The 23,577-nt window shown below is 44.6% G+C and overlaps 1 protein-coding gene across 2 annotated transcripts; it reads left to right on the top strand.

The window, feature by feature from the left end:
• The first annotated feature begins 1,277 nt into the window (after positions 1-1,277).
• Positions 1,278-15,788, top strand: LOC121456868 (schlafen family member 12-like). 2 transcript variants are annotated; one of them, XM_041665376.1, is made up of 8 exons: positions 1,278-1,350; positions 1,519-1,599; positions 4,869-4,953; positions 5,115-5,194; positions 10,344-10,521; positions 11,581-12,626; positions 14,168-14,284; positions 15,194-15,788. In XM_041665376.1, the coding sequence occupies exons 4-8, from the start codon at positions 5,179-5,181 to the stop codon at positions 15,718-15,720; spliced, it is 1,884 nt and encodes a 627-aa protein (XP_041521310.1). In that variant the 5' UTR covers positions 1,278-1,350; positions 1,519-1,599; positions 4,869-4,953; positions 5,115-5,178; the 3' UTR covers positions 15,721-15,788. The 2 variants fall into 2 exon arrangements, with proteins under 2 accessions (XP_041521310.1, XP_041521311.1); XM_041665377.1 differs by lacking the exons at positions 1,278-1,350; positions 1,519-1,599; positions 4,869-4,953 and having other exon boundaries at positions 5,040-5,194.
• The last annotated feature ends 7,789 nt before the right edge of the window (positions 15,789-23,577 follow it).

Below are 23,577 nucleotides of genomic sequence, written 5' to 3'. Positions count from 1 at the left end.
GAAGAGGGTCTCGGCAGTACTTGAAGTGAAAGGCAGTTTTTGCTTGGTGACTGGGGACACTTTTACAGCATGCTCTGGACATGCCTCAGATTGCTGGTAGGTAATAGAAAATGCCAGGCTAGTCTACCAAGCTTCACACGATGCCAATGTTATAATTTTTTTATTTTATTTATTTATTTATTAAAGATTTCTGCCTCCTCCCCGCCACTGCCTCCCATTTTCCTCCCCCTCCCCCTATCAAGTCCCCCTCTCTCATCAGCTCGAAGAGCAATCAAGGTTCCCTGACGTGTGGGAAGTCCAAGGACCACCCACCGCCATCCAGGTCTAGTAAGGTGAGCATCCAAACTGCCTAGGCTCCCCCAAAGCCAGTACGTGCAGTAGGATCAAAAAGTGGCATAAGAAAGACACCATGCGATGGAGCTCACAAGGAGGAGTTTTTTATTAGGAGAAAGGGATTGGAGGAAAGTGGGGATAAGGGGAGAGACCAGCCGCTGGGGACAAGTGTGACAAAAGAGAAGAGGGAGTTGGGGAGGGGACAACATGAATGGGGGGAGAGAAACAGGGTGACAGGCAGAGAGACAGAGATAGAGAGTGAGGGACACAAAGGCCTACCTGCCTGCCTCTTCAGAGGAGCAAGGGAAAGAAGAGAGAGGTAACATCTGGGGGAAGGGGTGGCATAGGGCACACAGACAATAGAGTGACTTAGTGGCCATAGGATGCTGGGCTGGCCAGGTTTCTATCTGAGGGCTCCTGCCAGGTACCCAAGGGCTAACAGAAGCCCTCTGCAGGCCCCTTCCTTCTCCCCAGGACACTCACTGCTCTCCTCCTCCCCTCCCTCCAGCACCTGCCCTTTGTGGCTCTGGAGCTCCTGCTGAGAGACCACAAACAGTTCATTTCTTTTCTAAATTAAATTAGAATTTCTTTCATGCCAGTATTTATTATATAGGAACAAATTCCCCTGGACCTCTACCCTCCCTTTGCCCTTCTCCTTCCATCTGGTCCCTGTGTTCTCCGCACACTTTCACGTTTGTTTGCATTTAGTTTGTTCTTGTTCTTGTCTTCGTCCATTTGAGTGAGAATTACACAGAGCGTGACAGTTCCCCGTCATACTTCCTGGAGTGACGCAATGCTCAAAGTCCCAGAGGACAGCACAGGTTAATTCATAAAACTCGTCCACTTCAGGGCATCCAGTAACCTCACCTTGGTTATATATTAGCCAGTTGCTGTCTAAGGGTTTATCAGGGGAGGTTTTTAGCCACCCAATGTATTCTTCATTCATCTCTGGAAAGAGAAACAACTGGAAACCTACCACTGCTCTGGCTTCAAGGAACTCAGCTCCCAGGACACTGAGTAAGTGAGCCAGGTCCATTGCAGCATCCATGACCCCACTGTCTTTCTCTTCCTTTTCCCACCCAATGTCTGGGCCTGTCAACTTACTGACCCCTGGGGGAAGTGGAGTGTTGTAGTTGCCAGCACAACCCATCCCTCTCAGGTAAACCCAACCTGGTTTCCTTGTAGGAATCTCCACTCCTTGGCATCTTCATAGACTCTTCTGTCAAAGCACAGACTGCTGAGGACTTGGGAGTGACTGGAGCTGAGGTGAGAGCAAATGTCTTCCTCTCTGGGGGGGGGGGGGCTTTAAGTTGCAGGGAGAGAAGCTACTATGCTCATTCTGTGACTGACTAGTGAGGCAGGAATAGGGAGGTAATGAGGGGCTTGTATGGCAGGCTTGTGTGACTCTCTAGAGTCTCTTGAGGGTTCCCTATTCTCCTGGAGACCTGACCCTGTTGCAAGGTAAGAAAACATGGTTCCCGGAAGGGGAGGAGCACTTTAGAGCCAGAAAGAAATCAGCCCCTATGGAACTTTGTAATTTAGAAGATGGGAACTTTGCTTTTCGAAGGGAAATGCACAGTGCCAACCCAGGAGAGAAAGAGACTGCGTGGTCTAGGCTTGGGTGTTTGCTTCTGTTCCACAGAAAGCAGGTCCTTCCTCTCCTGGCCACTCTTTCTCTGCTTTCCTACCAACCTGCATTTGGGGGAAAGTAAGGACATCTGAATGCCATTCTCTTTACTTCCAAAGATAGCTGACTGGACACCCTGAACCCCAGTTTTCTTTTGAGAGAATGTCCCGAAACTCAATGCTGCAATTTAAGAAGGAAACCTGTTAAATTAGACCCAGGGCTCCAGGACTTGAGTGAGGTCTACATCAGTCTTGGAAATTGGTGAGCTCTGGTGTCTGCCTTGGTTTTTAAGGACGGTGTCACAGCCATGTGCCTGAAGGTAGTGGATATGAACCATAGTCAGTTTTCATAAACGGGCCCTTGAACTGAGATAGTCATTGTCCCAGGCTAGCCCACAACTCCTCTCAATGTGACTGCATGGTAGCACCCTCGGGTTTTAATAATCTCAGGGGCATTGTCATTTTGCACTTCGGTGTGAAATATGACTTCTGTTCCCTTTTCATACAGGGGTGCTGGCTTAGGACAGGACCTGGTAAGGAGGGTGCGGGACAGGAGGGGCTGGTAAGGAATGAGGAACTGAGACTGCTCAGGAGTGCAGAGAACAGGGTGGAGTGCAACTATTAACTGAGCAGAAAGGAAACTGCTTCTTCCTCGGCGGTACAGTCGCTTTAGACCCAGTGTAGTTTGGTTGTGGTTTTGTTTTAGTATTTTAGAAGGGAGGGAGGCAGACAGGGTCTTGGTGTGTACCCCAGGCTGGCCTGTGATTCACAGTGTGTGTTCTGCCTGCCTCAAGCTCAGGATGCCCACAGCAGGCTCCCAAGGCCTACACCATGCTTGGCTCCTGACAGCTCTTTAGATGGAGATGAAGATCTCTGGCAGGGCATTAGGGAAAGTGACTGACATCTGGGGCTGCCCTCCTGTGTAGAAATAGGCACTGACTGGCACTAACACACACTAACACACACTCATTAGTTCTCCCGTGAACCAGGATGCTCATCACAGTAAGAACACACAACTTCCTGTGTGTTTCTAGCTCAGTTACATCACATGAACATCATGATTAGGCATTCAGTCTACATTTGAGTGATCACACACCTCTGGCTTCTTCACTGTTCATCTCCTGGGAGACCAGACTTCTTTCTTTACCCTGACTGTGAACTTTCAGCAGAGTGTTCAATGCTTTCTTTACCTGGGACCTATCTGAATGCATGGCCAGTCTGAACTCATCTTGGGACAGTGTTTTCCTCCTTGCTCGGGGTACTTGGGGAACATAGAGGAATGTGCTGGTTTATAATAGATATGGAACCCTATTAGGTGCTGAGCGTGCCTGCACAGACCCGCCCAATAGAAAATTGTTGGGGAAAACCCAATGGTGAATATAAAATATATAAGTAGTTTTATCACTTGACCTAGTAATTCAGCTTCCAGAAACTTCCCTAGTGTTTCTATGGTTTTACAGTTTTAGATAATATTACCTTCTTGTAAAATGAGTCACGAATTCAGATGCATCCTCATGGTTTAGTTAAATTGGATTCCTGGAGTCAAAACAAACTTCTTTCCCACAATGTTGTTTGACTTCAGGATTCTATTTTTCTTTTCTGTGATTTAATTATTTTGTGTATCTTCTCAGGATTCCCACCTTCCAGTATAATTTTTATACCCCTGCACCACATCTACATGTAGATTTCAGGATATTTATGAGAGAACCCTTGGGCCTATAGAAATTCAATAGCTGTGGCCAGGAGGGTTGACTCATGCCTTTAATTCCAGTACTCAGGCTGCACGGGCAGGTGGATCTCTGTGAGTTAGAGGCCAGTCTGATGGGTCGAGGCCAGCCAAGTGGACATAGAAAGATCCCATCTCAAAATACATAAATAAAAATGAAATATAAATAAATAATTAGTGATATGATGATTAGTATTCTCCTGCCTCAGTTATGATTACACCCAATCCTCACATATATTACTCTAACCATCTGGAAGCCATGTCCAATCTCAGCTGTCATGATATTAAGAAGTACTGGTGCATTATTATGAATATGAAATTAGGAGCAGTTTACAGGCACTGGGATGGTGTTGAGGTTCAGAGCACTTGCTGCTCTTGCAGAGGACCTGGGTTTAGTTTTCAGCATGCTGGCTCACCAACATCCCTAACTTCAGTTTCGGGGAATCCCTCTTCAGAACTCCATGAGCACCAGTCCCATGTGTGGTACCCACACATATGTGAATCAAAACACTACTTTTTAAAAAGCTACAGTTTTCAGGGTTTTGACGGAAGCTGTTAATCATTATTTTTAAACTAATTGTAAATGAAAAATGACTGCAAGGCAAAACAAAATTCCAAACTTTCTACTTTGATTTTTGCCAGGATGGCAAACCATGATGAACTCGCCCATGAGGGAACGAAAGCTCATCATGTCGATGAAATGGTACTTCCTTCAGCTGTAGGGTAATGGATGTGCTGCACAGTGTTCTATCCAGAATGGTCCCCACATCAGGGCAGATCTCTGCCGTTGAGCTGCGACCCAGCACTTCCCCCTCCTTTCATGAAGTTGCTGAAAAATTAACACCAGCATTTTTTCAACAGTGATGCTAAGAAGAACATCATAGATGCAGAAGCTTAAGTCAAATGCTAATAGATTGACTTCTCCCCTAGAAATAACAACAGAGTGATGGGTGTGCCCATAATCATGGGTGGTTGGGAGGCTGAGGTGGGAACAAAGTTGGAGGCCAGAATTTGGGTAACTCTGGGCAGAGAGAGGAGGAAGACAAAGGAACAAAATTGCTTTATTCCCTCTGTGGAAACACTAAATAAACAATAACAACGAAACTAATCCAGAACTCATGGAGGTTAAGTATTTATCCAGATGAAGCCACATTCGGCGCTGAAGGAACTCTCACCCTTGCAGGGCTCCTGCTCTGGAGGAGGCTGCACAACGTGAAATTCCCTCTTTTGAACAAAAAGAACTTCAAGCAACTAGATTCCAGCACAAGGTAGGGTGAGCCAGGTTCACACCAGCGTCCTACAGATTCATTGTATTTCTCTTTCTGTCCTCACCCCAAGAGCAGGTCCTGTCTATTCCGGGATGAATAAGAGTTGATGCTTCAACAATCCACTGTTTCCTGTAAATCCTGGATAAATTGGTCTCTTCTAGAATCTTTGGATCCTTGGCATCTCCACAGCCTCTTCTCCCAAAGCACAGACTTCTGGGGACCTGGATGCTGCAGGAGTTTGGTGAGAGCAAATGCTTTTCTCTATTTAGGGATAGGGAAAGATTAAGGTGCTGGATTATGCTTGGTCCAAGTCTGGCTGGTGAGGCAGGGGAGGAGGGGTCTGTGTAGATCCTCAGCGTCCCTTAATGATGCCCCATCCTCTTAGAGAACTAACTCTACAACCAGAAACTGATGAAAGATCTCTACACAGAGAAGAATGAAATTGGAATTCACACTAAAGATATACTTCAGCTAAAAACAGGCTAAAAAGATAATTTTCAGACCCCACAGCTCAGATGCTGAAAGAGGAGAAACCCCAGGATCACATCTGTTCAGGAATCCACAGCTGGATAGAGGCTAGGGAAACATTCAACGCAGATTCACAAATGCCAAAGAGACACTTGACAACAATTTAAAGTCATAATCTTTGAGGAGGTACAAGAGGAACAGTGAAATATGATTTATTCTTGTCACAATGACTGGGTAATTTATTATTTTAATTATTATTATATTTATATTATAATTATAATTGTTCTCTTTTATAATTATTTTATTAGTATTTTTATTGTCTTCATGTATGTATGTACACCATGTGTGTGCATGTTGCTCTGTAGAGATAAAGAGGGTGACAGATTCCCTGGAACCAGAGTTACAGAAGGCTGTGAGTCATCACGTGGGTGCTAGGAACTGAACCAGGTCCTCTGGGGAGCAGCCAGTGCTTTAACTGCTGAGCTATCCTTCAGCATCCTGACTTTTTATAAGACTAATTTATTTTACGTGCATGTAGGAAACTTGAGTCTTCTGCAAGAGCAGCAGGTGCTCTTATCTATGGAGCCTGTCTCTTCAGCTCCTGAATCTGCAGTGACTGTTATCAGAAAGATGAAAGAGAAATGTCAGAGATGTGGAGTCAAGAGATCCCAGGACAGCGTGGGAGAGCGTATGACTTAGAGCGGATAACTTGGAGAACACAGTGGCAGCTCAACTACTGAGGGACACCACTAGGCTTGTCCAGGGAAGTGAGATCGTTACGGCAAAGGGTTGCCTGTCCCTGGCTGTTGCTGCATTTTTGAAAAAGTCAAAATATGAAATCATGGATGGATGAGAAGCACAGAATATGTAGTACACATACAGCGGACTGGTATGGAGCCTTAAAAAGGAGGGAAATATAGTCCCTTGTGAACACATGGAAGAACCTGAATATGTTCTGTATAATAAGCCAGGCACAGAAGGGGGAATCCTGTATGAATTCACTTACATAAGGAATCTAAAGAAACTGAGATGACAGGAGAAGTTAGGGTGGCAATGAGCAGGGAATGGGCTCGCATGCTGAAAGGCTAGCAATTGTCTGTTATGTAAGAGGAGCATTGCAGAACAGGGCGCCTACAGCAAACGGTAGTGTGTTCTACCTGGAAAGCTACCAAAATTAGACATCGTATTGTGGTACAGAGGGCTGAAGGCAGGGCCGAGGACATGCTGGGCAAATGCTCTGCTTTTGAGCTCTATCTCCAGTCCTCTGATCACTTTTTATTTGGAGAAGGAGTTTCGCTAAAGTTACTCAGGCTGACGGTGAACTCACTCTGCATTCCAAGCTTGACTTTGAAGTTGTGCAGTTTCTGCCTCAGCCTCCTGGGTACTGGGATTATAGGATGCACCACCAGACCTACTCTAGAAGTAGGTGGTTAGTGTTGTTCACACAAAAATGACAGTGTCATCCTATTTGTATCAAATAATCCATAAGTTAATTAACTTAGTTTAACCATCTCATAATATGTACATATTTCATATGGGTATTCTGCACTCTGAATACACGGCATTTATGTTAGTAAAGAAGAAAGGAAGGATGGAGAAAGACTGACAAGGATGGATAGCTCAGCAATCCAGAGCACTGGCTGCTCTTCTAGAAGACCTGTTCCTACCACCCACAGGGCAGCTCACAACCATTTGTAACTCCAAGTCAGACGTCCTTATGTCATCGTCTGACTGCCAAAGTTACCAGGGACATTAGTGGTTCACAGACATATATAACGGGGAAAAAAACATTCAAAAAATTTAAGCTATCATACACACACAAAGCACACTCAAACATGTTCAGAGAGCTAAAAACCTACAGCCCATAAAAGAATCCTGAGCATCCACACCAAGCTGGCAAGAACAGCACAAGTGACTCCTGCAAGCTCGGTTCCCTGAAGTCAGATGAGCTCAGTGGGGTTAGCTCACAACAGGGACAGGCCATTGGCCAAGACACTGAAGTGCCCCACCTTATCCTCCCACAGCTCTGCAGCTCCTCTTGTCCAAGGCTGTCTTCGCTGTCATTTTGTGTGAGAGTGCCCCCTAGCGTCAGTACAGCAAAGCAGCTGCAGTTCAAAACACCTCATACAAAAATTTAGGCTGAGAAAATTGATTTGTTGGTGGTGGTGATGTTTTTCCTTCACGGGAGCCTCTTTCTTATTGATTGGTATTCATTTTACTGAATAAGGGGGCTTCACTCTGACATTGTCACCCATGAGATGTCCTTTGGTCATGGGAACCCCTCTTTACTCTCTCTTCTCCCCCTCCCCTCCTGCTCCTGTTCCCACCCTAGTACTTTAATACCTTTTAGAGGCTTTATTCTGCATGTGGGAGTAAACACGTGATGTCTGTCTTTCTGTATCACATCACTTATCACACTCCTCAGCTCCATCCATTTTCCTGCAACGATGCATTGTATTCATCGCTATGGCTGAATAAACCCTCAGTACAGAGTGAGGATGTGGTTGTCTGGATTGTGCATCGCCAGCCATGTGTTCCCCATGCACGCACCTGCTGACAGAATCTTTGATTCAGCAGCTCGGCTGCTGTGCGGAGGAAGGTGACGCACGTGTGTGTGTGTGTGTGTGTGTGTGTGTGTGTGTGTGTGTGTAACTGCATGACTTAGAGACGTAGATTCTTTAGGTTTTATACCCAGGAGAGTAACTGCTGTGGTTTTTTATTTTGTTGTTTTTAATAGAACATCTTTTCTTTATTCTTGGATAATTTCATGTGTGTAACACTGTATCCTGATCATATGCACCCTTCCTCCCCTTCTCCATTCCTAACACTTTCCTGCCTTATCTTCTCTCTCTTATTAATTAATTAATCATTTGTGACCCCCTGAGTCCAGTGAGTGCTGCCTGTTGGACACGGTGTGACTTTGTTGGCTTGGTCTGGTGCCTGTACTGACAATATGGGGAGTTCATGAGTACAGAGTCCTCGTCATGTCCTGAAGACAGCATTTCTTCATATTCCACCTCGCCCTCTTGCTTTTACAGTATATTAATGGATTTATTTATTGTTATGTTCATATGTGTGGGGAGGGGGGTGGGTGTGTGTACACAGAGGTCAGGAGAGGATCCTTATCCCTGGTCCTGGGGCTGCAGATGGTTGTGCGCTGCCACTCAGGGCAGTGAAGCAAATCTGAGTCCTCTAGAAGAACAGCAAGTTCTCTTCAACACGACCCGTTTCTCCAGCCTCCAGCTCTCAGCCCCGACATTCTTCGTGTGTCATCTTCCACACTGGTCCCCGAGCTTGACAGGGCGGGCCATATGTTTGTTCCATTTAAGGAAGGGAACTCAGTAGCCAATTCTTCCCAACATTTGAGCAGTGATGAGTCTCTGTATTAACCACTGACCACTGTAGAGGGAAGCTCTTCAGGCCAAGGTTGAGTGTAGTAGTAATTCAAGTATATAATCATCAAGGGAAAGTTGTGTTTAAAACAACTTTTAAACTATTTTTATATGTATTGGTGTTTTGCCTACATGCATTTGTTTGCACCACATGTATTAGATACCACGTGTGTAGACTGAGGCTGCTCAGTTCATTTCCCAGCCGCTCCAACCCAAAATAATCACACAGAAACTATATTAATTAAAACACTGCTTGGCCTGTTAGCTTGGGCTTCTTATTAACTAACTCGTACATCTTAAAGTAACCCATTTCTATTATTCTGTGTATTGGCACAAGGCTGTGGCTTACCAGATAAAGCTCTGACATCTGTCTCCTTTGACAGCTACATGGCATCTCCCTGACTTGGCCTTCTTTTCTCCTCTCTCTCTGCTTGGAATTCCAGCCTTGCTCCCTCCTGCCCTGCCATAGGCCCAAAGCAGTTTTTTTTTTTTATTAACCAATGGTAATAAAAAAATCTTCACAGCATACAGAGGGGAATCCCACATCATCTGTGCATAGTGGGAATTGAACATGGGTCCTCTGGAAGAGCAGTCAGTGCTCTAAACCACTAAGCCATGTTCCACCCCTGTTGGAATCTGCTGACATCAGGAGTACTGTTCTGGTGTGGAAGGATATTGTGTAATTGTGTGCCCCTGTCATCTGTCACGTAGAGCAGGGAAGAGAAGCTCCATTGTACAGTGGAGTTGCCCTGGCCGGGATTCTGAGAACTACTCTAAGGAAAGACGGAGACCAGTATGTCACTTTAAAATATAAATCTACTAATTAAATGAATCATGAAGGAACCAAACAGTTTTCAAGACTACACTAATTGAATTTTTAAAAATATTTGGAAATGCCCAATACTAGACTGAGTAGACAGGAAAACAAACCTGTAAACTGAAGAAAAAAAAAAACCAATGAAACCACTAAGCCAGGGAGCATCAAAAGGCGCTGCTGTTTTTAACTAATCATTCAATTTTACAAATACAGACTTGGGAGTCAGATGCTGGGGTGAAAATCTACTAGCTTAGAGAGGCAGAGGAAGCACCCAACTGCTTCCTCCTCTAGCAGCATCTCAAAAAAGGAGTTTTCTACACTGTCAATTAAAACTCCTCCAAATGAATGTCCTTCCCTGCTACTTCCTGTGCGTCTCTCTCTTCCTTCATCCTCTGGACTCCCTCTTACTATCTATGGATTTTTTTTCCTTATCAACGGGTTGCTTGCTCCACCTCTTGAACTATGGTTGATTTTATTTATTCCTGTTTACAAGATTCAAGCAGAAAACTCTTGGATTAAAGGTGTGTGCTAGGGCTGAGTCATGTCACAACGAGAAACAGGTTTTTCCAGTAAGTAATGCAATTTCGGGGTTCACAATGTGATCAAATAACCTACATGAGGCACTGAAAACAGACAAATAAACAAACAAAAAACCCAGAGCCCAGTATTATGTGGATTGCTATCACGAAGACTGACACAGTTTTTGTCCCCAGAAAGCAGAAAGTGTCAAAAAGCGGTTGAGAAGTTATTGAAAGAAACAATGCCTGCAAAGAGCCCAATGTCGGTGAAAGATGTGAATCCACAGACACTCACAGAGTCCTCTGGTCAACTCTCGGGAAATGTTCTCCAGAGAAGCCTGCCTGCCAGATCAGGACGTTTGAAAAACTCAAGGTATGTGTATTAACTGGTTTGTCATGGTGGGAAGAAACTAGGAAGCAGCCCAGAAGGAAAGTCAGAAGCTCAGAGTCCTAGGACAGAGCAGAGCACTCCTAAGCAACGGCACAAAGAAGACTTCACAGGATTAGAAACAAAAGTCCTGAGAAAATGAAAAGAGAAAATCAAGACCCCAGAGCCTAGAAATCACACCAGGAGGGAGCTGGAGAGTGGGGAACCCCTGCATTAAAGGAATGCTGTGGTGTGTCCCCAAGGAAAATGCTCACCTCACAAATGCGAAGCCCTGAGTGTCATCCCAACCACTCTGGGGAGTGGAGACCATGGGACATACTCACACTCAGTGAATCAAGCCAGTCCGAGAGAGACAAATCTCAGACATTTCCTCTCGGTTGTGCTTCCTAGAGTTTATAGATTACACACCCATAAAATCATGAGTGTGTATAAGACAAGAAAGAAGAGGTGAAATTATTTAAGGGGCTAAAGGGGACATCAAAAAAGGTCAGACAGGAGAATATACTCAGTGTGCAGCATTCACCTAGGTTACATGTCCTCTAGGGTCTGGAGAGCTGGCTCGGTGCTTAAGAGCACTTGTTCTTACAGAGGACACGGGGCAGATATATGGGGGCTCACAACCACCAACTTCAATCCTGAGGAATCCAACACACTTTTCTGACCTCCATGGGCACCAGGCACACCTGTGGGGCACATACATACATGCAGGCAAAAAACACATACACAGAAAGTAGTAAAATAAATAGACTAAAATTTCTAAATGTCCCTTATATAACACAGGGCCACGAATGATGAATATACACAAAGAAGTTTATTAGTTTAAAACGACTAGAAGAGGATCATATGTAATCACGACCACCAATGCAAAAATTTAACAACTTCACAAGTTATTGTAGTCTGTTCAAAATTTGTCAAACAACCCATAAACAAAACATGGGGTCCGACCTTCACCCAGAGCAGCTCAGGCGGCTGTGCTGTGCTCTGTAAAGCAGAGCCGGCTCTCACTGGTTGGCTCCTGCTCTAATGGCCCCATCTGTTTTACAGGAAAGGATTTCATCCCGGAAAGAGAGCAAGCGCTCCGAAAATGGGCATCAGCGTTGACCAGGAGACGGACTATGCCGAACTGGTTCTGTATGTAGGAGAAATCACACAGGGAGAGGAGATTAGGAGGACAATGAAAGATCCACAGCTGAGAAGGAGAGAGGCCCACAGTATCTCACAGGCTGTGTGCACTCTGCTGAATTCTGGAGGGGGCGTGGTCAAGGCTCACATTATGAATTCAAATTACAGCTTCAGCAGAGATGGAGTAGGACTGGATTTGGAAGATTCTTTTCTTAAAATTGTTCTATTTCCTCAGAAATACCGAGACTACATGCAGAACAAAGGGGAATTTTTAATTTTTGTGAAACCGTGGGTCCCGGATATCTCTGGTCAGCGAGTCCTCACCTTGAAAACCAATTTCTATGTAAGAAATTTGTCAACTTCAAATGAACTGAAAGGTCCTGACGCCGTGCAGTTCCTCAGAGCCAAGAAGGACTCTGAAGGGAGATCATGTTCAAAAGAGAGCTTGCCTGCATCATGTGACTCTGATAAATGCCTTGCCACGTTTTTTAACAGAGAAAAGTTGACCCTGGAGGAGACATTCTGTTTCACTAAATCCAAACATGCAGAAGTTAAAATGTCCCCTAAAGAAAAAATTCTGGAGATTCTCCCTAAAACTGTTTCTGCATTTGCAAACACCGATGGGGGATATTTGTTCATTGGTTTAGATTTGGAAAAAGAACAAATAATTGGTTTTGAAGCAGAGAAAGCAGATCTTGAGGATCTAGAGACTGAAATAGAGGCATGCATACAAGAGCTGCCTGTGGGTCACTTCTGTGAGGAGAAGCAGGAGAAGATAAAGTACACATGCAAATTCATCCCAGTCCACAGACCAGGAGCCGCGTGCAAATATGTGTGTGCACTCAGAGTGGAGAGATTCTGCTGTGCTGTGTTCGCTGAAGAGCCCGAATCCTGGCGCGTGGAAGACAACTGTGTGAAGAGATTTACCTCAGAGGAATGGGTCAAGCTCCAGATGGAAGCCACACCAGGTTGGGGAAGAGGGATTAGCAATCACTTTCTAATTGGCTCAGGGGGTTGAAAGATTGCTCTCTTGGACCTGGGCAACACCAAACTCCTCACTTACTGATCTCTACTAGATACTATCCAGAGCTCACAATCTCCTGTTTTTCTGTCCACTTAGATGCCCTATGGAAAGTATGTTAGCTGCTTTCAGTAAGGCTATGAGCTATTTCACAATAACCAAGTGTGACACAACCTGCTGCTCCAGTGGCCAGGACTGAAGCAGGAAGAGGAGAGGGGGCCAGGCCCCATAATTCCCTTCAAGGGTCTTGCCACCTCCAACAGTAGGTTAAGCTGAGATCCCTGCCAAGACTCAGGCCATGGGCAAGACACAGCCCAACTTCTTGCAACAGAATCCTGAAAATTTCTCCAGTCCTAGCCTCACTGTCACGCCCGTTTCCATCAGAAAGCTGATCAGCAGAGCCTCTCAGGGACCCTGTCCTGTGTACTTCCTGAATTTCTGCGCATCCACCCAGAGTTGCCTATTGAGTTCTCCTTGCCTCTCTCAGCCTATAGCCAGCTTGTCTGTCTAAATCCCTCCTACTGCGAAGGCTTCTGGAGCCCACCCCAGGCTCCCACTGCACTGATTCCATTTCTCAGAGTCAACTTTCTGTGTCCCTCATCCATCACGGACAGTGACAAATGCATTAGAAAACCAAGCAATGTGATGAGAATGTCCCTTTGCTTGAACATTGTGATGCGCTCGCCCACCATAGATTGTCTCCATTACCCCGGGTCCTATGGTAACCTGTGTTCGGTTCAGAAACCCCACTATCTAATCTGCTCCTTTGCTTTTTTGTTTTTTGCCTCTTTATTGCCATTTGTGCCTTTATCTTAAAACTTCCTCTTTCTCACATTTGTATACAAAATAGAACCCTGAATTTTTCTCAGAAGGAAAAAATGTTGGCATTTTAACTCCCTTAGACTAGGGATGCCCAGCTGACATGAGCACCGGAAACTTCTGCAGTCTCACAGTGCAAGCTTCCCCACCTCTGCACAAACCCACTCCTCTCCCAGCCTTCATTCCTTCTGGATTTACCAGCTTTAAAAAGAAACCAAACCTGGGGACATTTCTGAGGTGACAGAGTGCTGGCCTAGCATCCAGAAGCCCTGGCTTCAATCGCTCTGGTTTGTAAACTCATAAACTGGGCGTGGTGGCGCACTTGCAGCCCAAGGTCCACGTAGTGGGTTTGCACCAGCATGGTCTATGGGATGTTGTCTAAATTTCACTTAAAACAAAGTAAAACAGACCCACTTAGTTGTTAACACATTCAGGAACTATTAGTGCGTTTTTTGCAGTTATGTGTTCTGTAAGTGTACTGTTGAGAACTTCACTATCATCAAAGCTTAATTTTGCAAATTGCATTTGACCTCAAAATCTAACCTCAATATCTAACCCCGTTTTCTCTTAGGAAAACACAGTTCAACCTGGCCTGTTAAAACACATTGAACTAGTTAGTGAATAGTATGACTGGCGAGAAATTTAAAATTACCTTTTCTGTCTTCTCAGGTTTCTTCAAGCAAAAATACAAACAGACCCTTCAATCAAGCAGCCCACCACCATGTCTCTGTAGCTGCTTTGCTATTGACATTCCAGAAGCCCAGCAACATAATGCCCGCCTTCCAGGTAGTGACACTGTGGGTTCCTAGGTTGGTTGCTGTGACTGTGTTCAGGCCTCCTTGCCTCAATAGGTTTCTGTGCTGAAATCTGCCTCCAGGCTTCCTGCACTGGGATTGATATTTGCTGTCAGGTCCCTTTCAGGTCACTAGAATAACTTTGTCTCAAACATTAACCACCCCATACCACCCTGCCAGCACCAGAACACACACACACACACACACACACACACACACACACTATAGATAGCATCTGGCTACATGTAACATTCTGACATAGAAGGACAGACAAAATGGACTTCCTCTCCAATGTCAACCTGACAGGTAGAAGGTGACAGTGTCTCTTCAAACTCCTGTACTGGAAACTGGTTTTCAAGGACTTGGATTTACCCTAAGGCCGTGATTGCCAGTCTGTGCTCACAGGGAAGTCTAGCCTACCTCGTGTTGTCTTCTGAGGTATCCATCCTCTCCCCATCCCTGGAACTCTGGGAATGTGCTCTACTCTCTCCTTTGCTCTGTGGAGCCGTCCTGTGTCTCCTCGCTTTCCTCCTGTCTCATCACCTCTTTGGTGCTTCCTGATGCCTGACTTTTCTGTCTTCAGCACTAGGTCTGTCCTTTGCTCCCCTGACTCTTCTCGTTCATTGAGTACCAGAGCAGGCTCCTGATGCACCATGTTATGGAAAAGACAGGAATGTGAGTGTTCAGCTGCTTCCAAATCTCTCTCTTTGCAGAGTCTGAGTTTCTAAGTCCCCCTTGCACTGCCTCCCTTCTGTTCTTGAATAATCGTTTGGTGTCTTGTGTGTTCACCTTCTGGGTTGTGATGCAAAGTGTGGGACTTACCAGCTGCTTGGTGATAGCTCATACAGGACATTCATGACATTTTTGTTTTATAATTTGGTATGTTTATTTATTTTTCTAGTGCTGGCTAGAAAGGTGCCATGCTCTCCAGAAGGCCTCCGCATGGAGCTGTGCTCAGAACATGAACGATATAAGCAGTTCCTTCAGACAGAGCTGGGCTCACTTCGTCAAGGAACGCTGATCATCTCTGAGAGCTTGGCTTTGAGTCTGGGCTTACAGAAGAAGCAGGAAGTCATCTTGGATGTGCTTCATATTTCCCAGGACAGTCTCCTGACCCTGCACAGCTTTGTCCGGGGAGAGGAGGAGCTGGAAGGCGACAGCTCCGTTCTGAGGGACCTGGGCCCTAAGTTAAAGAACGATTGTAAACAAACTGCACTGACTTTAAAGCAGAAGCTGGTAAATCTTGGCGGCTTCACTGGGAAAATAGGTGTTGCGATAAAGATAACGTACTTGGGTCATAGGGCAGTGTCTCTATATGATTCAAGCTCGAGAATAAGATACCCCAGCGATTATTATCTGACAACCAAGACAGTAAGGGACTTAGAGAAGGCTCTTGCTAAAGTCTTAGGGACAGTGTACCAAAGTTAAACTGTAGTGATCAGTTTGCCTCTGAAATTTTAAACATAGAATTAGATACTTTACTTTTCGAGGATTGTCCTAACTCATGTTTGAGACTGCCTGTCATAGTAAATGGACTTTGGTGCCATGATAGTTCACGTTTTGTAGGTGATAATATTCTTTCATTCTGTTAAAAAATGGAAAATACGTCTTTAGATAACTTAACAAAAATAATAATGAAATTCTGGGAAAGGGATTGGCCGTTGAAGAAGACAATGGCAAAACAGTGCTTTAAAAATGTGTCCCTAAGCCAGGGATGTGACTCATGCTTTTCATTCCAGTTCTTCGAATAAGGCTGGTCATCTTAGTCTACAGGAGAGTTCCAGGACTGCCAGGGTGTGAAGAAAAACCATGCCTCAAAAGATATACACAGGAAAATAATTAAAAGGCCAAAAATTGTCCCAATCTGCATAGGCATCCTTCTCGCTGAGGAAATGCATGGGGACTCTAATGATGGAAGACACTCTCCCTAGAGAAGTTAGTGAAGGCAATGATGAAGAAGGCAGTGTAAGGCAACATTTGGTCACAGTGTTGCTGCTCAGCTGTGTGTGCCATTGCTGTTAAATCTGTGATTTGTATGTGACAACCCAGGAAGGGCTTTCCACATGTCCCAAATCACAGAGGCAAGGTGCAGGGTTTGCAGAAAGTAAGTGGACACTGCTCACAGCAGTAAATAGTAACTACGGGAGGTTTCCGGAAAGCTCAAAGATATGTAGAAAAGAAATACAATTGTACATTGCGTCTTAAGAAAACAGTGTATCTGTTTATGTAAGGCTTCAAAAGGCCAACAAGTGTGAGGAATTAGGACATGCTAGTATTCTCTATGGGACTATAGCATGTGCCTCAGTTTCTCTCTAAAACATTGTTCCCTTTTGAAGTCTTGATGATACGGTTTTAAGAAACTGATATTGTTCTTTTACGGTTCGAAGTATATATGTTTTATATTCGAATTGTAGTATTGTCTGTGCTGTACACTAACACCTATGAAGGTGTTTACAGCATTGACTTTATATGCGAGTACTGTGCATTTGAAATGTTGGTGTATCCTTCATAAAGGAAGTAATGTCCTCGTTGTACATCTTCATTTGTGAAGGATGCAATTTCTCAACATTTGGCCCCTCAGGGTGATTATATATGCACTAGTACCTGTTGTGACTTTTGATGGTGCTCATCAAAAGGCAGGTTGACCATGAAGAGACTTTGTATGACAGGGCTATGGGCTGGGCGCTCAGAGATGCCAGTCATTCTAAGTCATGTTTTCTGTTTTCATGTATTTCTTAATCAATGCAATTTATTTTTAAAATCTAACTTATTTGTAATCCAATATTTTCTTATATCTGTGTCTTTCTAAATACAATTCTGTATGCATCTTTCTTTGATGAATCTTCATTGTTATATCTGGGAAGTTATACTTATCAAAATTTGGATGCCATCAAAATGTTCTGCCATGTTTTTATGTTTCTAAAATAAATAATCATTTGAAAACATAACCAATGCCTTTTTAATAATTCTTATTATTTTTCCAGAATAATATTTCTAACCTGATGTTTTAGGTGTTTTGATTACTTGGGGTTGTGGTTTTCAGAATTGTGGCTCAGAGCTTTGAAGACCAAGAAAGTAAGAGGACATGCTAGCATCACAGCCTGAACACTGCCCTTGAGACAGCCTGTTCAAGTAACTGGTCTAGAGGGCGCCTTACCACTCTGTCACCACCCACAAACTGCCATGGGTCTGAGGTCTATTAGAGACACTTGGAAAAGGAGGCAAGATCAAGGGTGAATTCATGAGAGTATGTCAAGAGACAACACGGTTGACCCTGGAAATTGATGTACTGTCAAGGGTGTGGAAACATATGGGAGGTTCATTAAGAGAGAATTTAGTGAAAGCAGCTATCTATTTAATGACAGCCTCTGAGAGACAGGATAGAGCTGGCTAATCTAGGAAACCAGGAAGCAGGAAACTGCGTAGAGGAGGTTGTCATGGTGTGGGGAGGAGAGGTGGACTGGGAAAGGGCAGTGGAGTAGCTGTGCTGACATGCTTGACTGAAGGGTCAGGATGTCAGGCAAATTAGAAAACCATCAACAAATGAATGAAGTGTGGGGGACAGTGAGATGGCCCAGTGGGCGAAGGTTTCTGCTATGTCGCCTGAGGACCTGAGCCCCGATCCCAGGGATCAGTGCTGGAAAGAGAAGACTGACTCTTGTAAGCTGTAGTCTGATCCCCACATGGGCTGTGGTGCATGGTCACCCACCCCACATCTACACACAAATAGATACATTTATGCACTCCTAATTTTTTAAAAGGTCCATTTTAGGGTCTGGAGCGATGTCTCAGCAGTTAAAAGTACTGCTGCTCTTGCGGAGAACCTGAGTTCTATTGCCAGCACCCAAATGGTAGCTCAGAACCATTTCTATCTCCAGTTCTGGGGGATCCATTATACTCTTCTGTCTTGAAAGAGAATAAGGCAGGGGTGTGGTCATATACATGCAGAAACACTTATATACCTAGTGTCAAAATAAGTAAACCTATTTTGGTCTTCTTAAGATATTTCTCTAAATTGATTTTGATCTTGAACTTATCTGAAGCCCTGAAATTCTATTTCTTAAAAAGAAAAATAATCCATTTTAAGTTGAGTATAAGGAAGACCTACAACTTACTGGTACATAATGTATTAAATCTACTTAAATCTGACTGTTTTCCTAAAAGAAATCAGGAGATGCTTATGGTTGTTAGAGTCCCAGGTCTGATGCAAATTGTAAAATTAACTTCTGAGGTATCTGCAATGCCGTCTACTTGGAATGAAAAATAACAATGCTGAAAACAGCCTGGTATTGGCATAGAAACAGACAGGAGGACCAATGGAACGAAATAAAAGACACAGATATCAATCCACACACATACAAACATTGATCTTTGACAAGGAAGGAAACAATATAAAATGGAAAAAGAAGCATAGTCAACAAATGGTGCTGGCATAACTGGATATCAACATGTAGAAGAATGAAAATAGATCCATATCAATCACCATGCACAAAACTCAAGTCCAGATGGATCAAAGACCTCGACATAAAACCAACCACACTAAACCTCATAGAAGAGAAAGTGAGAAGTACACTTGAACACACTGGCACAGGAGACCACTTCCTAAATATAACCCCAGTAGCACAGACACTGAGAGAAACAATTAATAAATGGGACCTCCTGAAACTTAAAAGCTCTGTAAAGCAAAAGACACGGTCAACAAGACAAAACAACAGCCTACAGAATGGGAAAAGATCTTCACGAACCGACAGAGGTCTGATCTCCAAAATATACAAAGAACTCAAGAAATTGGTCATCAAAAGAACAAATTATCCAATAAAAAAAAAGGGAGTGTACAAACCTAAACAGAGAACTCTCAACATATTAATCTAAAAGGGCTGAAAGGGCTGGAGAGATGGCTCAGCGGTTAAGAGCATTGCCTGCTCTTCCAAAGGTCCTGAGTTCAATTCCCAGCAACCACATGGTGGCTCACAACCATCTGTAATGAGATCTGGCGCCCTCTTCTGGCCTGCAGGCACACATGGAAGCAGAATATTGTATACATAATAAATAAATATAAATAAAATAAAAGGGCTGAAAGACACTTAAGGAAATGCTCAACATCCTTAGCCATCAGAGAAATGCAAATCAAAACAACTCTGAGATTCCATCTTACACCTGTCAGAAATAGCCAAGATTAAAAACACTAATGACAGCTTATGTTGGAGAGGATGTGGGGCAAAGGGAACCCTCCTGCATTGCTGGTTGGAGTGCAAACTGATACAGCTGCTTTGGAAATAAGTATGGCAATTTCTCAGAAAATTAGGAAACAACCTACCTGAAGACCAAGCAATACCACTTTTGGGTCTATACCCAAAGGATATTCAATCAAACCACAAAGACATGTGCTCAATTATGTTCATAGCAAGCATTATTTGTCATAGCCAGAACTGGAAACAACCTTAAATGCCCCTCAATCAAAGAATGGAAAAGGAAAATGTGGTGTATTTACATAATGGATATTATACAGCAAAAAAAATAAATAAAATTTTGAAAGTTGTGGGCAAATGGATGGATCTAGAAAACATCATATTGAGTGAGGTAACCCAGACCCAGAAGGACAAATATCATATGTACTCACTCATACGTGGCTTTTAGACATAAAGCAAAGAAAAAACAACATATAATTCACAATCCCAGAAAACCTAGACAACAAGAGGACCCTAAGAGAGACATACATGGATCTAATCTACATGAAAAGTAGAAAATGACAAGATCTCTTGAGTAAATTGGGAGTGTGGGGATTATGGGAGAGGGTAGAAGGGGAGGAGAAAAGAAGGGAGGTGAGCGAAGAAAAATATATATGGCTCAATAAAAATTAATAAAGAAAAGCAGCAAAGAAAACGAAGAAACAGAAGTGAGCACACTGATAGAATATTCATGTATTGATCGTGCGTTTGTTGGAAGAGCACTTCCAATCAGGAGACAGGAGGCTGGTGAAGCAAGCTGAGCTGGGGAGACAATGGAAGCAGACCCTGGTGTCTTCAGTCTCTGGTTGGCTGGTGCTGCCCTGGCCTCACCCGAGGCTTTCCTATTGCAAAACCTGACACACCAGCACCCACCTCTCTTTCCCCCTCAGACTACAGGGCTGTGTACTGTCTAATCAGTGTGGCTAAAGGGAAGGCAGCTAAAGGGAAAGAGATAAATGGGAAAAGGGGAGAAAAAAAAATGAAAGAGCAAACAGCACAGGCAAGGATTCCTGGAAGAAGTGGTCAGAGACCAAAAAGGAGCTCAAGAGGAAAGAGAGGATGGAAGGGCTTTTCCTACACATGGAGAAGGTACGAGTAGAGAGGTCATGACTAGATCATAAAGACGGTGAAATTACAAGATGGTGACTTCTTCCTCATCCTCCTGACCTGAGACAAAAGCCTGGCAGCTTCAAAAAAGGCCTGATGGGCTTTTCCTCCTGACAGTAGGACCCCACCACCACCTATGGACCAATCCAACAAGACCAAAGCCAGACCAGAATGTGTTTTTCCCAGACTTATGGATCTGTCAGCTGCACTGTCTTCGTTCAATCTGGACAGTCATAAAATGGGGGTGGAAGACCTTAAGAGCCCCCAGACATCAAGGAGAGACAGAACCTCAGCTTCCTGAGGCCCCCTCTCCTCTGCTCAGGGTCTTTCCTGTCTGTCTGTCTTGCTCTGTATTGTGATTCCTCTCCCCTAATAAAAGCCTTCGACAGGCTGACTCTGTTGCTGTGGTCTGCTGTGTCTAAGATCTCACCCCACCACCCTCCCTCCTGTGCTCCATAGTTTTCCTGCCTTTAGTTCTGCCTTTAACTGGCAGAGAAGCAGAATTCCAGAAGGCCCCTCACCTGCAATACAAGTAGAGGTGCTCAGGGTGAACTGGCCAGGGGGAGAGGGGCTTGTGCCCCAGGTAGGAGACAGAAGCAGTTGAGACTTCAAGGCTCTTGGTGCTGTATTAAATGTGTTTTCCTATGTGAGGTGACGTGAAATTTGGGATCTGGGGTAGATGGCTATGGTTTACATCTTGAGCATCACTCAGACTTCCACTTCATAAAGGCCTGTGATGTGGGATTCCCCTTTGTATGCTGTGAATACCATTGGTTAATAAAGAAACTGTCTTGGGCCTGTACAGAGTAGGTGGGGAAAACTAAACTGAATGCTGGGAGAAGGAAGGCAGGGTCAAGGAGAAGCCATGTAGCCACTGCCAGAGACAAATGCATGATGGAACTTTACCCAGTAAGCCACAGCCACGTGGCGATACACAGATTAATAGAGATGGGTTAGTTTAGGATATGAGGTAGCCAGAAATACGCTTAAGCTATTGGCCAAACAGTATTGCAAATAATATGTTTTCTGTGTGATTATTTTAGGAGTCTGGGTGGCCAGGAAATGAACAAATAGCCTCTTACAACAGGCCTGCTCCTCACAGTGATGCTAATTGGGAGTGGTGGAGTCTTTAGGGGATGTCCCTGTGGAGACTCTCAGGAATCCCATAATAGTGTAAACAGAGCACAATAGGAGCTTGTGTGTGGGCTCACGAGATCTTGAAGGGACTTAGCAGGTTCTGACCACCTTCATCTCCTCACCCTGTGTGGTGAGATGGAGAGCCTTGATCTTCCACAGACTCCTGCCCCATGTGCACCAGGGTCTGCTGGTCACAGACAGGGATCGCCAAAGCTGCAGGCCTACACAACTCTCTTCCTCTGTGTTCACCATCTCAGAGACTTGCCCCTGTGTCAGAGCGCTGAGGATCACACACACACAGGTTACTGCAAGGAGCTCACATCCTTGCTGTGTGACATCTCTGAGTGGGGAGAAGACAAGAGGTCATGAACTCTTGTTGGCATCCATTGGTGAACACTGACTGAGTAAAGTCAGGACTAATGATCTTGCCCCAAATCCCAAAGAGAAACCCTTCAAAATAATATCTGAATGGACCCTATTTAGGTGGAAGAAACTGACTAGTGAGAAAAGAAGACCATACCAGGGGTTCCTGCGAGCAAGAGAAAAGGAAACTATGAAATAACCATGAGGGCTGAGCAATGTACTGGGATGTGTGTGATCTTCACCACATCCTTCCTGCATCCCCGCCTGTACGCAGTAACCCTTCCTGCAGGCTGCCGGGAATGGACCAAGAGCCCACCATGTGGTTTAGTCTGACAAAAAGTGGTTTAGTCTGACAAAATGTTCACATGAGTTCTTGCTATATCCTCTAAGAGACCTTTCTCCTCCACACCCAAGGTATTTAAAACCCAAACTCAAAACTTTTTAAATAGCACACATTTTAATCGCTTAGACATATCCTTTCACTGGGAGCCTGGACCAGCCTGGATCACTGGGTCCTCTTCTGGACCAGCCTACGGAGAAGTTGATTACAGATCTGCGCCATAAAATCTAACCCAATATGAGTTTTGGTAAAAGGAACTGTGCCGGGTGTGGCGGGCATGGTGACAGAGCCAGATCGATCTCTGAGTTTGATGCCTGCCTGGTCGACATTGCAAGTTCTGAAACAGCAACGGCTACACAGCGGCTATCTCAAACTATAAAAGAAATGAACCTGGTGTTGGGCCAGGATGGCATGGGAAGCTCACCAAAAGTTCCAGATCAGTCTGGACTTCATCTGTTAGAGACTGCATAAAATAAGACTTAAATAAGACTTAAAGGGGAGGAATTGGGGGGGGGGGGGGCGGCACGTAACAAGCCAGAGCAACAGTTACAGCAAAAGAGCCGAAATTCCAAGCGCCCATCCAAGGCTCAGTCCACCCTTGAGCAGATCAGAAAGTCTCTTCCCTAGGTCCACACTCAGGGAGGTACCGACCCCTCCGCTCAGTCAGGAATGTCAGTCATCTCGGGGAGAGACGCGATGCATAAGGGACTAGATATAAGAGGAGGAGTGGGTGGGTGGGGGAGGGAACCTCTTTTTGGTAGTTGTTGTCAAGTCTGTGTCCGGAAATTGTGAAAATCCTGGGAAAACCGCTGGCATCAGTCTGTAGGTCCATCAGACACTCCTGCAGCACCGTGACCGAAAGCGCGATGGGCGGGACATGCAAATGAAGACATGACCCAGTTTCCTGGGAACTCTGGGAACGAAAAGTGCAAGGAAAAAATCTCGCCCTTCCTTGGATTTTCACGAGCTTTTTACAGAGTAAAAGTCGTGTTCACGATAGAGCAAGAGAGTTCGTGCCTGGTGAGTGTTTGTTGGTGCGACCGTGTTTGTGACCGTGAAGTAAAGGTGGGTGTGCCTGTTAGTGGAGCAAGAGTCTGGCTTGGCGTCGTT

This window comes from Microtus oregoni, unplaced genomic scaffold, assembly GCF_018167655.1.
Source record: "Microtus oregoni isolate MIOR12 unplaced genomic scaffold, Mior012 000015F_ref0000493, whole genome shotgun sequence".
Taxonomy (NCBI): domain Eukaryota; kingdom Metazoa; phylum Chordata; class Mammalia; order Rodentia; family Cricetidae; genus Microtus; species Microtus oregoni.
Note: the sequence above shows the minus strand (reverse complement) of the source record. Positions and strands in the feature narration are given on the sequence as shown.